Genomic DNA, 13701 nt, shown 5'->3' with positions numbered 1-13701 from the left:
TTTGACGTGTATGTGAGCTTTGCTATATTTATTATTTCTGATCTCTCAGAATATTCACCATTAGAAGATATTTTAATATCACACTCGCTCTAATAATTATCTTATACGTGTATATAAAATAAAATAAAATGATTTTTTTTTCGATATTTTCTAACACATTACATCACTTTCGTTGATTTCGCACGACTCTCTAATCTTGCACGATTATGTTTTGTGCAAGGTTTTCGTAATTACGACAGTTCTGGTTAACCGATCGTCACTCAATTTTCGTTTTTACATTTTTCGTTCTCTTTTTTTTTTAACAAAGAAACGTCCGACAATTCACGACTCGATCTCGGCACTGACTCGAAGGCGCGAAGTATCTCACACACAAGACGACTGACTGAAGTTCCTGATGACACTCCACGATATGAAGTATTTATTTACACCGTATGCAAACCCTAGACATAATATGGTCCGGAAATGCGATAAAGAGGTGTAGGTAACAGGACTTGACGCGCAAGTCATTCTTCACGATTGATACTCGAAAGAATTCTGCATTGTCGCAAAGATTTATTTTATTTACGTTTGATTAATTGGCGCTTTTTTAATTTTTACGCATTTGTTTCTACAAGCTCGAGATATACAAAATTAACAAAATAAAAAGCTATATCTGTGACAATTCATGTTATAAATTTCGCGCAAATTTGACAGAGACAACGATTGATTGAATTTTTTAATGCGTGTTACTCTCTTGACAATGCTTCGTATCAACTTCTTCCGAGAAGTCAACTACATTATTTTAATACAAAACGAATAGAAGTAGTAAGATCGAAGATATATAAAGAGCATTATGAAATACCTTCTGTACTTTACACCTCCGATCTTATGCTTATCTTCGAAGCACAAGAATGTTATAAGAAACGATAGAAAACTAGCGAATTCAATTAAAATTGTAGCAAATTTAATTAAATTTCTTTTTCTATATATTATTATACTAATAAATGTAATAATAACCAGTCGCGTTACCTGAGGTATACCTGAGGATCACCTGATAATCACTCTAGCTATGCGATAATGATGGCTCGCACGGCGCTATTACTGAGGCGAGATCAGCGAAAATGTCCGGTCATTATCGCGATACACTTGATCGCATTCTCGCTGGCGATCAGCCGGGGTGGTCGAGGAATACGTTTGCAGCTGCAATTGCGCGAGAGCGAGTCTCGGATAACGGACACCGTACGAACGGGTCAAAGTGTTATCCGAAACCGCCTTAACGCATGACTTTTGCGTAGCTTCGCAACGCTAAGTGCCCTAAAGGGGCAGTCTTTTAATATACGTAATATTTAATATAATCAATTATAATGTACAAGAACAGTGATTCGCCGATGTTTAATATTCTCGTTAAATTTAATTAAAGAGAAGAGAGAAGGTTTACCTATTTCTTTTTTACGAAAATTGAAAGTTCTATAACTTTTCCTATCAAGTTTAAATAAAAATTCCAATTCTTTCATAATATCCAATTAATATAAGGCGATATATGAAATATAATTTCAGTATAAATATTTTACGTTATAAAGCTATATATAGCTAATTTCCTCGCAGAACGGGAAGAGGAAGAGCAGAACAAAAAAATATTTTTATCATAATTCCGTGACGAAATATGCATAATATTCTTAAACTCTTAAAGCATTCTTTAATTTACGCCATACTCTTTGATTTGATTCATAGTGCTCTGTATTGTGCGTGGCAATTAAATCTCAGCATTTTTTAAATTAATTGTACATTGCGAATGTAGTGTTATATTTGAGACAAGTTTGAAATGATCGCAGAGGCTACTATCCACGTGTCTTTGCTCATGTACCAATAATTCTGTCGGTGCTGACAGGCGCCAGGCCATATAACATCAAATTTATCAAATTGATTTTTTTAGATATTATATGTAATATATTGTATGGCCCATGGTGTTATATTGGGCGCGTTCACCAGAACAAACCGCTCAGTAGCAATCGAACGTGATTGGCTCTTACTTTTAGACCCAACCAATCAACGCAGAGTGTTGATAAGACGACACTCAACAGTTGTGTCTGCTGAACGCGCTCATTATCGTTCATGCGTTCCGCAAGAGATGCGGCGCGCTATATCGGCTATCCTATCCCATGCGAGATTCCGGAAACGCGCTAAAGTCGATCCCATTATCTAGCGATAATGGAAGATTCACACCGCGTCCGGCGTTTGACCGATAAATCCTCCATAACTAGAGACCTTATAATTAAGAGTCGGGCCATAAGGCAAATTTGTCAAAATCTTACGAGAGAGAATACACATTCAGTACATTCACTATCGCTTTCTCTTTCTTTCTATCTCCTTCTTTGTCTCTTTTCTATCTCTTTCTCTTTTTGTTTCTCTCGTTTTTGACAAAACTGGCTGTCTTATGGCCAGACTTTAATTCGAGGGTTTGTATCCACAACCATACTGGAATAAACACTTGTAAACGAGGTGTAAATGCGAGGCGAAAAGTGAACAAATTTATTAGATTTTGACCAATAAAATCGTAGATACTCTAGTGAATTCTCTCACTTTTCTTGATTTCTTGATTTATCAACATAAAGAATTTTTAATATGGGATCCAAAAGACTTTTTGGAAGAAAGAAAGAAGAGAAAGGTAGAATAAGTAATAATTCATTGTTTCTGTAAAATACTTCAATTTTATTTTTCTTATTATATTTACATCAAGAGTAACATTATAATTAAAGTTAAGCATAATTATTGTAAACGAGATAAATTAACTATTGCAAGTTGTGGTTTCAATTTTTACAAATATCGCTAAAATTAACAATCTTTAATATAGACAAAGTATCAGGAGAACAAAAATTGCTGCAGAAGATTATGCGCTATTTAAAATCTAAGAATCGATGAAGAGGATGCACTATCTAAAATTCCAAGAATTGCGATTCCGAGAAAGCATCTATAATATTTCTACATCATAATTTTTCAAGGAATTAAGTGATCGACAATATAATTTCGAAGTTATATTTATTAGTTGTAAGAATTTCGAAAGTTGCTTTTAGATACTTAATTCAAAGAAATTAAAGCAATGTAGGTACATACAAAATATTGAATGATGTAAAAATATTTTAATAGTTGGAAAACGTTTATTCTTACAAGTTTATATGTAATGCTATAATACTTATGACTAGACGCAATGTTTGATTTTTCGATTAAAAAAATACAAAAATAATTGTATATTCTAATTTACATTATAGACTACACAATAACAATACCTTCCGCATTATAACGTTTCCGCATTATTAATTTATGAGTTTTCGTATTATAATTACAAATTTTTTAATTGTGTTTGCATTCTTGTCACGGACCTTGACTTAATTATGCTACAATTGAATGTGGCGCGATGTGTTCCGGACCAAAAATTGATTGGCTGTCGTATTCTTCGGCCGCCATTTTGCGCAATGCTACACCTGTCCTCTTCTTACATCATGAGTGCGTCCCTCATTTTCTTCCAGCAACACTGGCGCCGATCGCCGATACGGAGCACGCTGTGTCATAACCTTCAGCGCGTGGCGCGCGCTGTTTTTAGTAAACAATCTCTCACGCGAGTATATATACCACTTGACGTTTATTACGATTCGCGATGTACGAGGCGCACAGCATTAACGCGGAACACAAGGATCTCATACACGATATCGCCTACGACTACTATGGGGAACGAATGGCTACGTGCTCCAGTGATCAATTTGTAAAGGTACGTTGAAGAGACGCATGGGATGTTCAATTCAGTTGTTTCCTCCTCAAGTTTGCTTACCCACGCGCTCGATCGTCGCTAAATACACGGATATTAGATACATATAATACAGAATTAATTTTCTACGAGAATTCTATTGATGTATATACTTGCTGATGAAATATAATACGACAATATAATAAAATATTACAGGTTTGGGATGAGGACGAGCATGGAAACTGGCACTTAACTGCTTCCTGGAAAGCCCACAGCGGATCGGTATGGAAGGTCACTTGGGCGCACCCGGAATTTGGTCAGGTTCTCGCCACATGTTCATTCGATCGCACCGCTGCCGTTTGGGAGGAGATTGGTACGACGGAGGGATCATTTTTAATTTTTCTGTATTTTTGAATTCGATGACAGCACATTCTACTATTCTCTACGTCTCTTCTCTTTCTCGACAGTTGGCGAAGGCTCTGGGCCAGAAGCACGTGGCAGCAAGCATTGGATTAAAAGAACAAACTTAGTTGACTCACGTACCTCGGTCACGGATGTTAAGTTTGCACCAAAGACATTGGGCCTTCTATTGGCTACTTGCAGCGCAGATGGATTCATTCGGATATACGAGGCGCCAGACATCATGAATTTGAGTCAGTGGACGTTACAACACGACATCAACTGCAAACTTTCGTGTAGCTGTCTTACGTGGAATCCATCTCTCTCAAGGTAAAAAATGTACTCCTGTCTTCTTTCATTCTTTTTTATTTTATTGGTATAAAAAAAAAATGAAATAATAATTATTACATGACTGCCTACCCAATGAATAAGACAAAATTCAATATTTGAATGTGTTTGTATTAACATGTGACAAAAATATATTTTTAGATTACATCCGCCTATGATAGCAGTCGGCAGCGACGATCCGAATCCTACGCTTGGGGCAAAAATCTTTATTTACGAATATTCTGAGAATAGCAGGCGTTGGGTGAAGGCCGAGACATTGTCGAGCATTACGGATGCCGTTTACGACATTGCGTTTGCTCCTAACCTAGGCAGAAATTTCCACACCCTGGCCATAGCTACGAAAGACGTACGGATAGTCACTTTGAAGCCGACGGAGTAAGTACAAGTTCTTCGAGACCGCATAAAAAATTATATTGGCAAGTTGGAAGGTAAAAACGTATGCTATTTGTCTTTCAGGGAGAGTACGCAGACAGGTGTGTCTTCGCATTTCGAAACGAATGTAGTTGCGCAGTTCGACGATCATTACTGCACGGTCTGGCGCGTCAGCTGGAACTGCATGGGAACGATTTTAGCGAGTTCCGGCGACGACGGCTGCGTCCGATTGTGGAAAGACAATTTCATTAACCATTGGAAATGCATCTCTGTCCTTAAGGGAGACGGAATTCCAGCTCAGGGTGCTGAGACGCCCGTTGTAGCGACTCCGCCGAGTTCGTCTACACCAGCTCAACAGCCGTCTACCACCAGGTACTACAAACTGGGTACCATCAGTCATCCAAGTCAAGTACCTTGGCATTAGAGGACCTAAGCAATTTCTAGAATAGACAATCGTGAATTATTTTGTGTTTATTGACGTGCCAGTTTCTACCAGATAGAAAAATACGAAGCGTACAATTGTTATCACGAAAATTGTGATTCACCTATGTTCTCCATCCATCCTTATTGTTTTATTTCGTCTTTATAATGTATATATTACTATCGCACCATTATTGTTGGGTTTGTTCTCTAAAACAGTCATATGTTTATATACTGTGATAAAAGGCCTGTTCGTTTTCGCTGCACTTCTGAACTAGTGCAATAAGTTAAATGAAACAAATATATTTTCTTTCATTCTAACTTATTGCACTAGTTTAGAAGTGCAGCGAAAACGGACAGGCCTAAATATTACTATACCATCACTTGCACTTTTATTGTAATTTTATATTTCATTAGAATTATCCTCTTTTTTATTTAGAGACAAACTCATCTCGATTATCTCACATTATTGTTAATTAAAATTGTTTAATGTTGCAACGTTGATTACACAAAGCAATTTGTATATAATATAAAGTGTATAAACAATTTTCAAGGATATGGGTGGAGGATATGAATAGAACGAGTATGTATTATTATAGCAGGCTCCGCGCGAAGAAATCCTCACAATACGTATTCAAATTTTGAGAAATTATTTTTTCGTAAATTTACTATAACATGAATGGCGTTCAAGAAGATTTGTAACACATTTTTCATTAATAAATGCTATTTCTATGTCACGAATATTTTTTCATTTTCTCCTCCCTTGTTCTGTCAAAGTGTGAAAATTCTTTACCACAATAGTAGTTTTTTTCCTGAGGAGTGCTCGCAATGGAAACATTCTTGTTTCATTATCTCGTTTTAATTCAATTCGTTAAACCGGAGGACTTGATCCGCGTTATCAGTGCGTGATTTTTTTCATTATATAAAAATAAAATAATCTTTGTTACTATTTCAGGACTGTAAGCATAGCCACGGTCACGGCGGAGAAGCCGACCGCTACCGTCGTCTGCAGTAACAAGTGGCAAGCGCCCGTTATAAAGGGACGCTTTAGTAAATCCGTGTGGCTGGGTAATCCTAGCGAGCCGACGCCGCCGTTGCTGCCGATTATAGCAAAGAAATAATTTTGGAACTGTTTGTGATCTAGCAATATGATTTAGTATTATATTTAGAATAAGCGCAATAATGAATGTTAATTTTAAACCCGATTGTGATAACGCGTAGTCGGATATTTCGTGCGGAATTAAAATGCAAAATTGCAATCGTTTATTGCACAATTCTGTCACTATTTGATTTTTTCATAGCGATCTTTTTACTACAATGTGTCGATTGATTATATAAATTAATTAGATTACATGAATCTCTGGTCTGCGATATCAATCTATCACTAATGTAGAAATTTCTGATAAATATATTTTTAGAGAATCTCATTAAAAAAAGAATTATTTGGCCATTTTATTTGATGCATATATATCGAGATCGTCCTTTATCCGAGTGCATCACTGATTTATCTTCTTCGCTTTTACTTTTTAATTCGTTCTCATTTATTCACGATGCGGAGCAGCTCAATCTTTGGCGCATATTTTTCTATTAAAATATTCATGACGCCAACGTATATATATGTCGTATTTTTATTCACTACGTATATAAAACTTGCAGCAAACGAAGGTAGCTTCAAAGTAAGCATTCAGGTTGGATGGAAAAAGGTATTCTTTGAATGCATTCAGATTGTTTCTTCTACCAATGTTTTTTACAATGCATGTCGAAATCATATAAAAACTACAAAGAAATTACGCAGATTTTCTTTGCTTTTACTGCGAAAGACGAATTTACGAAGTTGACAGTAGGCTATCACATAATTAACGCGTATTACTTAGTGAGTAAAAATACGTTGTGAGCTAATGGCGTCATTAACCGAACCGGTGAGAAAAAGCGTTTTAGATGTGATACAATATAATCTTCGCGCTGCTGGTTACGTAAGTTGTACTATTTGACTGTTTAAAACATACATTTATAATTAAAAACTTTTAACGAAAGTGATACTGAAACGGTGTGATATAAAAGGTTCGTGTGTATAAGAAACATTATGTGACGATTCGTAATATTAAAAATTAAACTGCAATAATACCAACACTGAGAAAAAAAAATCGTTGATTCAAAGAAATATTATTTGATTTAACTAAATGCAGCGGTCACGGGCTGTCAAGCAAACATTTGTTAATTCAAAAAATATTATATTGAAATAAATTCAGAATTTCTTAATATTACTCACGTATATTTGATTTAAATATATTAATATTTGCATTAAACAAATCACTACAACTAAACGAGTTTAGTCAAATTAACGACATTTTTTTCTCAGTGAAGAAGCGCTAGTAAAGCTTATACAATTCTTTCTTGAAATACACGTCGCGTATTCTCTTTTAGAAAACTTACGTTACGCGAGTCGTTTACTTCGGGGAATATCGCGGAACTCATGAAGTTTTGCGAACGGTGAGTGCCATCGTAAATTATATGTGTCGTATTTTAGAGTTTTGTCATAGCGCGACTGAAATAATCTCCGAACGATCTAGCTGTTACATTCTAAAGGACATTAAATTAATTCGCAGTAATATTCAACGAAAATAGCGAGCAAATATCAGAGATAATTAATGTTTCTGTTGTGCAGAAACAATACCTTTATGAAAACGATTGATACCAATTCTGATTACACAAATCGTAATTGAAAAGTATACAGTATACCTTTTGTATAATTTATCCTATTTCGTAGAAAATGGAAAATATTATTAGGAATTTACGCGTGGATTATAATAGCATGCCCATCACTGGACTGTTTCTTGTTTACCCGACGTATTACATACACGTGTTAGAGGTACACTTGAATGTTTTATCTGCATATTATGTAACATTATTGATTATATATACACCACAGAAATGTAAAAATAAATTATTGCCTATTTGAATTGCCAATCTTTGAATTGTACAATTTTTCTTTCGTGATTCTCATTAATTTTTGCGATCCATCCTACTCTCGTCGTTATTTGTTTCCTGAAGCGAGAAATGGAAATAAGGCGGAGATTTATTCTCTTGATAGGCGTGGGAAGATATCATTTATAAGCACTACGAGCTTATGTACGCCGCGGACGACGATGAATGTAAATTCGGAAAAGCAATTCCCCTGCCTTCGTATCATCACGTTCATCAGGTCGGTGGCCTGATATGTGGCGCGCGTGTATCTGCATAAAAAAAATAAAATAAAAAAACAACGCATACATAGTATATTGCACTTGCAGAGATTCTTCCCGGGGTGGTGCCACGTCTATACGATGCCGCCGACCTTAATAGGGACGTTAGACGCCCGCACGTTGGACGAAATTCTAAAGCAAGTCTCAAACTGTCTAATAAAGGTGTACACGCTATGCGAGTATATTGCAAACGCGGTGCGTGAAAAGGTTCGCAATTTTGCAGAGATCTAAAGGGAGATACGTAAGGCAAGCCACGCTCTCCGTGCGCGCACGGGTCGAGAGGTTTGATGAGGCTTCAAAGAATTGTTGAATTCGCGGGGAGGGAGGAAGAGATTCTCTCTGAATCTCTCTCTCTCCGAGATACCGAATGTATAAAGCTAAGAATTTCCTCCGTTTCTACCCTCGTGACGCTGGTTTCATTCGATTTTACAGTCGATCGACGCTCAAGACGCGCTACGAAACTTGGGAGACAAAGCGGCTCGGTATCTCCCGGAGAGCACGGTCCTCGAGTTTCTCCTGAACGTGAACGTGCCCGGGCTCAGCACCGTCGAGGAGCATTTGCGAATGTATTCCGACGCGTCGCCAAGCGCGTTCTGGGATGGTAAGAGAATTACATGTACACTTCATTGTCAGTAAGCAAAACATTAGCTGTACCGTGTCAGCAGTTTGTCAGCGGATTCCAGCAGATCACCACGCCGAGGTGGCGTCAACCTAAGCGCATATTCTGTCGGAGTCTGAAATGAGTGGGAGCTGCCATTTCGTAATTATTTAAATGGAATAATAAATTAGCAATGAACGACATATTCTCCATTTGATTAATTACGAAATGGCAGATTTGGCTCGGTTTCTGTCAATCAATTCTTTGCCATATACATATTTTATTATATTCTATTGGCATTCTGCCGATAAATTAGCAGACACTTCGCAGCATCTGTTTCCGACAGATTTGTGGCTGTGCATGGGTTTTAATACCTCAAGTTTTAGAAAGAAATAAATGGCTCATATTGACATTCAATATGCAAACCGATTGAATCGTCGTTGATCCGCGCGAAGATCACCGCCGGGGGGGGGGGGGGGGCACAATAATGCGTGCCGCGTGAATAAAAACGATTATTTATTTCAGAATATTTACAATATCAAAAAAACGTTCTGGTATGGGGTACATGAGACTCGTGTGTGGTGGTGGTGGTGTGTCGGAGATAGTCCTAAACTATAAAGTACATATACAAATTTCAATGTCTCGCGCAAGCGGCGGCTGGTCAGATATCCGGTCTCATTTATTACGATATACAAGCAGTGATGCATACAAAACGGTGCAGCGACGCACTCTTACCTTTGAAAAAAAAAAAAATTAGAGAAAAACGATATTCCCTTGGCAGGTCGTGTTTTCGATCGACACTTGAATTATACATTGAAACGAGTACAACCGACGTCGAAATATCATGTTTTCGCTGAAGATCAACTGCACGATTCACGCGCGATTCGATCTCGACACTCACATTTATCTTCTAGTGCTGGTTGACGATGATGACCGTTTAATTTGTCATTTTTGCAGATAACAATGTCTGGCCACCGCCTTACGACATCATGCCTCGCGACGTGTTCGATGGCCGTCGAGAGGTTTCGAATCACCCGAACAGCGAAAAGTAGACTGTGCCCTGAAAATCAATTGTTCGCCAGCAAGATATACGAAAAACCGATTACTTATTTTCCCTTTGATCTTTCCTTGAATTCGATGCGGACAAAATGGAATTAATAAATATATTCTCAAAATGATCGTGTCTCATTAGCAAAAAAAATCCGTTACTATTTATTATTAAAAAGTTCACACGTTTCTCGTAGTATAGTGCGCGTATATAGTGATCACACGTGTGTACGAACAAAGTATAGAAAACTTTGGCAGTTTGAATCCAGGTTTTATTGTACGTTTCTTTCATTTCCGTGACATTTCCCCGTTGTCGGATCGTAGAATCTCTTTGTTGCAACGTCCTTTTATATTGCATACGGCTACAATCTCTATGTGTGCAAAAGTTATAACAAGGGGGACGGGGTAGGGGGAGGAGAAACGCGCGGATCGGCTGTGTTTCAACGATTACTAAAAATTCTCTTCGACAACATACACTCACAATGTTCCGACATCAATTCCATTAATGGCAGTAATAATAATAATCAACGATTTATCTCATTTTTCTTTTAAATGTTAATAGATCTTCACGGGGAGCGACGTATTAACGTAACGTCTAAGCGCGATCGAGGAAACAACGTGTTCGCCCTAGAAATTCTTCGCGATAGCTTTTTACGGCTCGTAAAACCTTCGACTCCGCCGTTCTCTACGTTCCTTACACATCGAATAATTCGCTAGATGTCCTCGATATTATCTTCGTCGTTTCCTTCGGCGAACGGAAACGCGGACGCGTGCGCTTCGTTCGTGTGTGGGACCGTCTCCTCTGCATATTCATTTGCAAGCACGTATAACAGACTGCAACGACGACGCGACTGCAAACAGTCACAACCTACATTCCCTTTATGGTCAATTTGCGCGAACTTGCGATCTGGTTGGACAAATACCGTGCTGCTTCGACGAAAACTTTCGGCGTCGCCGCGTCGAAAGAGACAGAAATCGCGACTCCGCTCGAAGATAAAAATTCGCTTACAGAGATACGGAAACTCATTCAACGCTTAATAATTAAAACGTGAGAGGAGCAACGCGATTTTCCAACGAAAATAAAGTTAACTTCCGCGCTCTCTGCACGCCTGAAAGAGCTTTGTCTCGAATTCCTGTTCTAGTTTTCTGAAGTAGATCGATACCGTTGCTTCAGCGAGCGTGGAATGCGCTGTAACGCCAGAAAATAAAACATATACAATCATTTCATTGGCAAATTAATTACAATTACGTTATCGAGTTCTAGAACGATTAGATACACGTCGATCTTATTTAGGTATAATATGGGAACATCGAAAGACATATCTCTCTTTTTCTCACGCCGTATAAAGTGCATTCTAATCCTCACGTGAGTCCTTGCAGTCGCAGCAGGATCGTCGCGTGTTCGGAGCGTAATCCTATACGCGAAAAATCAATCTGTACAGATTGCGGTTCGAAGCAAAATGCGGGTATTATCACTTCGCGCGAAAAGGAGAGACTTTTAACGCGCGTCTCACATAATACGTAATACAGCTGAAATGCATCGCCCAGTAATCGACTGCTCGATATCAAAGGGAAGGCTACATGGTCAATTTTCATCTCACCTTCACGGATTAGCGACCCGGAGACGCGACTCGGGCCGCTCTAATCAACGAGATTATCCCTGTATCGTACGGAGGATATGACGAGGGCGCCCTTCGACGAACCTTTGTTTCTCTTCTTCTTTTTTCTCATTTTTTAAAGCTATATGATACAGAGAGGCTGGAAACCTCTGCCGAATGAAGTATCATCGAGATTCACAAGCGTCGAAACAGGCAGTAAGTTAGAAGTGCTATCGCGCGATTACTGTACCACACTTTTTTTTTTAGGGCGTAAATCGGGGGCGTCCTCTCCCTATTATATAGAGTAAAGATTCAAGACTTTGAAAAAACAACGTTCATCATACTCGGTACATTTACTTCGAAGGAAGTCGTTACTTTATACATTGTACAAGAGATACTTAATATTACGGTGAAATCCAGAATCCTGCAGACTGAGATGAAAGCGCGACGGGGATTCTTTTCATTTTTATTCTTCATCTATTCCTCTTTTCTCTTTCTCCGTCTTTCGTTTCATTACTCCGCCGCTCTTCGTACGCCTCGTTTCGCACTCGATTCCCGCGGATGGAGATACAAACGATATGTCTCTGACAACTTCGCCTCCCGTTCTCTCTCCCGTACCCGCGAGAGTCCCGGCATTTCGCGTTTACGCGTTGTCAACGTTATAAATAATTACGCCGCGCGCGCGCGCGGCGCGAGCGTGACGCGACGGTGATGATCATCCCCCTCAGTGTACGTTATTCTGGTCTGGCGCCTCTCCCCGACGACTTTAACGCATATACATATTTATACTTACATCGACTAGACAAATTGTACAGTGTTGTGTTCATAGTAAAAGTGGGAATAAATCGTTAATATACGCGACTCGTACAAAATATCTTCCGTGTCTCGAGGTATGTACAGGAGTATGTGCGGGCGAGTCCGCGAGCTCGCGCACGCACATTTTCGTAAACTCACTCTCTACCATACGAGATGCCCGGTTGCGGTTCCACCGGGGCTCGGTCACGAGGCTACGCACGAGATTGAGAGAAGCCGGCAGAGCAGCCGGTCGGGATGTTCGTTCTTCAGTGTAAAAAGGGCACTTGATTCAACAGAGAGATGCAAATCGTGACGTTTGTCGTGGAGTGGAAACGTAAACCTGTCGAACTCGAACCGGCTCGCACGCTCGAAGCGTCTCGGACAACACAGGCGTCGAGAGGGACGTTCCAGTTTGGCAAAGGGAATTATCCCCCCACGAATCGTCCAAAGGAGATCTCAATCCTCAGATCTAGATAACTATAATTGTCCAAACGTCTTTCGGAGTTTTAATTAAAGTTTCGTTCAGTCTTCCTGAAAGACGTTCTAATCTTCGCGCGATCTGTGGATATCTCCTAAACGTTTCCTGGACGCTCGTGTAGTCCGGGATCCGCGGCTATCTCGCGATTGACAACGGCGTGATTCACAGCAGCTCGCTCACGCTGCAGGTGCAGGCCCCGTGTCGGGTGTAGGGTCACACGGAGCTCTCCCTCTTGGCCATCACCACCGGCGTGCCTATCGTCGCGTCCTTCTGCGTCTGAACCGCTGGACAGCATTGGCCGGACACTCGTGTCTCGCAATCCTTCGTCTGGAGCGTGCCGCTCGGACAAGTTCTGGCGACGACGCCCAGACCGGCGTACAACATCGGTGGACTCATTGTCATCGACATCGATTGAACGCTCTGGCTGGGCCAGTGTTGCCTGGGCAGGGTGCAAACGCCGCTCTCGTAGACATCGCTCACCATCGGCTGAAACTGAAACGTGTCACTCATAATTTCCGTATATCTATCGACGAATTGAATCATATATAAAGTCAAAATTATTCAAAAGAGATAATCGAAGGATATTTTCGTTATTACGAAAAACGTTTCACGCTGTATTATTGATATTCAATTTAATTATTCAATCTAAGCCTGAATTGTGCAATCGATCCTTTCAATACGTTACT

General features: G+C 39.4%; 3 protein-coding genes across 4 annotated transcripts in view; 2 read left to right on the top strand and 1 right to left on the bottom strand.

Moving 5' to 3' along the window:
* Positions 1–3514: 3514 nt before the first annotated feature.
* LOC112464153 (nucleoporin SEH1) lies at positions 3515–7379 on the top strand. 2 transcript variants are annotated; one of them, XM_025030993.1, is made up of 6 exons: positions 3515–3742; positions 3935–4091; positions 4186–4447; positions 4607–4840; positions 4922–5209; positions 6213–7379. In XM_025030993.1, the coding sequence occupies exons 1-6, from the start codon at positions 3632–3634 to the stop codon at positions 6376–6378; spliced, it is 1218 nt and encodes a 405-aa protein (XP_024886761.1). In that variant the 5' UTR covers positions 3515–3631; the 3' UTR covers positions 6379–7379. The 2 variants fall into 2 exon arrangements, with proteins under 2 accessions (XP_024886761.1, XP_024886762.1); XM_025030994.1 differs by lacking the exon at positions 6213–7379 and having other exon boundaries at positions 4922–5998.
* A 245-nt stretch (positions 7380–7624) lies between these two features.
* On the top strand, positions 7625–8834 carry LOC112464148. The gene is made up of 3 exons (XM_025030980.1): positions 7625–8126; positions 8349–8486; positions 8548–8834. The coding sequence occupies exons 1-3, from the start codon at positions 8028–8030 to the stop codon at positions 8728–8730; spliced, it is 420 nt and encodes a 139-aa protein (XP_024886748.1). The 5' UTR covers positions 7625–8027; the 3' UTR covers positions 8731–8834.
* Positions 8835–9596: 762 nt separating this feature from the next.
* The window catches only part of LOC112464150 (neural cell adhesion molecule 2-like), a 196609-nt gene continuing 192504 nt past the window's right edge, over positions 9597–13701 (bottom strand). Inside the window, exon 14 of the mRNA XM_025030988.1 lies at positions 9597–13507. Within this exon, the coding sequence (XP_024886756.1) occupies positions 13229–13507 (279 nt within the window). The 3' untranslated portion in view covers positions 9597–13228. The remainder of the gene's footprint in view (positions 13508–13701) is intronic.

This window comes from Temnothorax curvispinosus, unplaced genomic scaffold, assembly GCF_003070985.1.
Source record: "Temnothorax curvispinosus isolate PA1 unplaced genomic scaffold, ASM307098v1 QBEX01013985.1, whole genome shotgun sequence".
NCBI classification, from domain to species: Eukaryota; Metazoa; Arthropoda; class Insecta; order Hymenoptera; family Formicidae; genus Temnothorax; species Temnothorax curvispinosus.
This window is presented reverse-complemented; position numbering and strand designations above follow the sequence as displayed.